The sequence below is a fragment of the Molothrus ater genome, chromosome 3 (assembly GCF_012460135.2).
Source record: "Molothrus ater isolate BHLD 08-10-18 breed brown headed cowbird chromosome 3, BPBGC_Mater_1.1, whole genome shotgun sequence".
NCBI lineage: Eukaryota > Metazoa > Chordata > Aves > Passeriformes > Icteridae > Molothrus > Molothrus ater.
The window spans coordinates 110,761,959-110,765,037 of NC_050480.2; the positions used below are offsets into that span (position 1 = coordinate 110,761,959).

At 52.5% G+C, this 3,079-nt stretch overlaps 1 protein-coding gene across 1 annotated transcript; it reads right to left on the minus strand.

Annotated features, from left to right (window-relative positions):
- Window positions 1-1,024: 1,024 nt before the first annotated feature.
- Window positions 1,025-2,217, minus strand: LOC118685751 (small basic protein 1-like). Its single transcript, XM_036381420.1, has 2 exons — window positions 2,160-2,217; window positions 1,025-1,155 (listed from the first exon to the last, which is right to left on the minus strand). Exons 1-2 carry the CDS (start codon window positions 2,215-2,217, stop codon window positions 1,025-1,027), a joined length of 189 nt encoding a protein of 62 aa, XP_036237313.1.
- Between the last annotated feature and the right edge of the window lie 862 nt (window positions 2,218-3,079).

Consider the following 3,079-nt stretch of genomic DNA (forward strand, 5'->3'; position numbering starts at 1 on the left):
CTGCAGGAATTGGGAGTCATCCCACAAGAGGGAGAGGTCTGAATCCCTCTCTTCTCTTGCAGCACTTTTCAGTCCCACAAATACCCATTCAAAGCCTTTTTCTGTGTTTGCAAGGCCCCAGGGGCTGGAAAGTTCCTTTGTTTCCTGCAGGGTTTCAGAGAAACAGAACTGATTTCTGCCCTGGGGCTCTTTAGGACACAAACATCCCAGCCTCCAGGGCTGCTGGAGTGTTTGTGGGGTGTTCTGAGCCACCCCACAGTGGATCAGTCCATGTCCCCTTGCAGAATACCTGAAGTGATTGGGTTATCCCACAGGGGATGGGGCAGGGAAGGGGACACTGAGGAAACCCTCAGCTGTTCTCCTGTTCTTGGTGACCCCCATGGAATAATCTGGAATGATCCCCATGGAATTATCTGGTGACAGACTCTGCTGAGAAGGCACTTGGTGAGGGTGTCCAGGACAACCCCAAAGCCTCAGTGGCTGCATTGGTTGCTCTATGGGCACGTCAGGAATGGGATTTTGGGGGGCAAGGGGAAGGTGGTGCTGTTTGTGTCTCCCATTCCCACCTCTCAGTGGGACTGAGAACCCCAGAGCAGAGGGTTCTGATGGGGAATGGGAATGATGGAGCTGTTGTTCCCCCTCCAAATAAACCGGGATTCAGCTCGTGGAGGAGGGAGCCACTGGATTAAACACTGGATTAAGCAATGAGCCCTCTCCCAGCCTTTGTCACCAATCTGCTTTGAAAACCCCAAAACCTTTGCTTTTCCTGGCTGGCATTTTGGTGTAAGGGGTTTGGGGCTGCCACGGTTGTGTCTGTGACCACTCTCCAGGGAGCTCTGGCTGCCAACCTCTCCCGGCCGTCCCCTCCCTCACAGCACACAGAAATCATCTTATCACAGAAATCAGTTTATCGCAGCACACAGAAACCATCTTATCTGCCCATCTTTACTTCAAAGCACTGAGCACCGCCCTGGCCACGGCCTGGGCACATCCCCGGGAGCTGCGGGGCTGGATTCCTGCAGGGTCATTTGCCCTTTTTGGGAGAGGGGATGCAGCAGTGCAGCTCCTCGCAGTAGGGGCTGAAGGACCATTCCTCGGTCTCGCCGCAGGCGTGGGCGCAGTACCCGTCACAAAAGCCCTTGGGCTGCCCCTGCCCTGCCGTGGGAAGAGACAGAGAAGGGGGGTTACGGAGGAAATCGTGGATACTGTGAAAAATGCACGTATTTTATGATTGGCTTTTCGCAAATATTCAAATGAATATTACATGTGCTGTGTTAGAAAGTTATGCTGGATTCATTCTATTAAGTAGTGTGGTAAATAGAGTTTTAGGTTATAAAAGATGTTAAAATAGAAACTATGATATGTAGGATCCTTTTTTTTTTAAGAAAGGACTCTCAGTGAGATAGCAGCCACAGGACACCTGAATCTTTCAGAGAAAGAGAATTTATTGCCCTCTTATCAGAAGAAACAAACTTCTTCCCACCTCGAAGGCGCTGTTAGGATTCAGAGGAAGAAGCTGAGGATGACCAGACAGAATCCTGTATTTTAATGGAATTTATGCATCATGTATAAGTGTATGAATATGCAACAGGCTGTTGTTTTTAAGGGTTAATCCTTTGTTAATTTTCGGGATTGTGCTGCCCAGAAAATGGTACCTGGATGTCCGTAACTCTTTTTTTCTATTGTCTCGTATTGTCCTAATTCAAATTGTCCAAATTACTATTACTCTAATTGTATTACTATTTTTATAACCATTTTATTACTATTGAACTTTAAAATTTTAAGAACAAGTGATTGGCGTTTTTCACAGGTATGTAGGAGGGCAGAGCACCTGGAGTTGTCTTCTTGCTGGTTCCAGAGTGGTACTGATGCTCTGGGTACCCCACCCAGGACTGGATGCATTTCATGTCCCCACTGAGCTGGAGGATAACTGGGCACTTACAAACCATCCCTCTACTCATGCTGGATCCCTCTGCATGAGGGTGGGAGATGGGATTTGCAATGTGGCATCACCCCATCCCAGCTCCAGGCTGAATAAATCACCAGGGCCCTGATCCCCACCACCCCAGCAATGAACCCCCTCCCTCCCCCTGAGGCACAGAGGCTGCAGAGGACACAGCCCACCCCAATTTCTCCACCTCCACACCTCCCTGTCTTACCTGGGGTGGCCAGGGAGAAAAGCATGAGCACAGCAAAGACCAGGCAGAGCACCCTCATGGCTGGAGGCCAGGGGGGACCTTGGCACACAAGATCTGAGGTGCCTGAGGTGTCTGAGGGCAGAGGTTTTATAGAGGGACTCTGGCCACCGGCAGCACGGCCAGAGGAGAACCTTGGGCAAAGCCATCTGCAGAGGGCTGTTGTTTGCTCTGCAGGCTGGGCAGTGTCACCCTGCCCCACTGGGCCCTCTCACAAAGGCTCCTGGCAGCCAGGCTGTGCTCCATGGGCACGTGGGGCTGGTCCTGCTCTCCAGATCCGGCTCTTGGGCTCCAGCGGTGCCAGACGGGGCTGCCCACGGCACAGCTGCTCCCAGGGCAGCTGGGATTCAGCCTGGGATGGCTCCTGATAAGCTCTGGGCTCTGTCTGCAAGGCACAGGCACAATGGACACAATGGGGTGTCAGATCCATGATGGGGAATGGTTTTGTGGAGCATCCAACCCTGACCAGTGCTCTGGCACTGAGGATTGAAGAGTCACAGAACAGAATCCCAGAACAGTTTGGGTGGGAAGGGATCTTAAAGCTCATCCAGTCCCACCCCCTGCCATGGGCAGGGACACCTTCCACTATCCCAGGTTGCTCCAAGACCTGTCCAGGCTGGCCTTGGACACTTCCTGGGATCCAGGGGCAGCCACAGCTTCTCTGGGCACCCTGTGCCAGGGCCTCACCACCCTCACAGGAAACAATTCCTTCCCAGTATTCCATCTAAATTCCTTCCCTCCTTCAACTTTAGGACGTTGCCCCTTGTCCTGTCCCTCCATCCCTTGTCCCCAGTCCCTCTCCAGCTCTCTGGAGCCGCTTTAGGCTCTGGAAGGGGCTCTGAGCTCTCCCTGGATCCTTCTCTTCTCCAGGTGAGCGCCCCCAG

Coding starts and splice junctions, on each gene's coding strand:
- LOC118685751 (XM_036381420.1), bottom strand. CDS start 2,217: ATGAGGGTGCTCTGCCTGGTCTTTGCTGTGCTCATGCTTTTCTCCCTG. Junction 1,156..2,159: donor TTTCTCCCTGGCCACCCCAG/GTAAGACAGGGA, acceptor TTCCCACGGCAG/GGCAGGGGCAGCCCAAGGGC.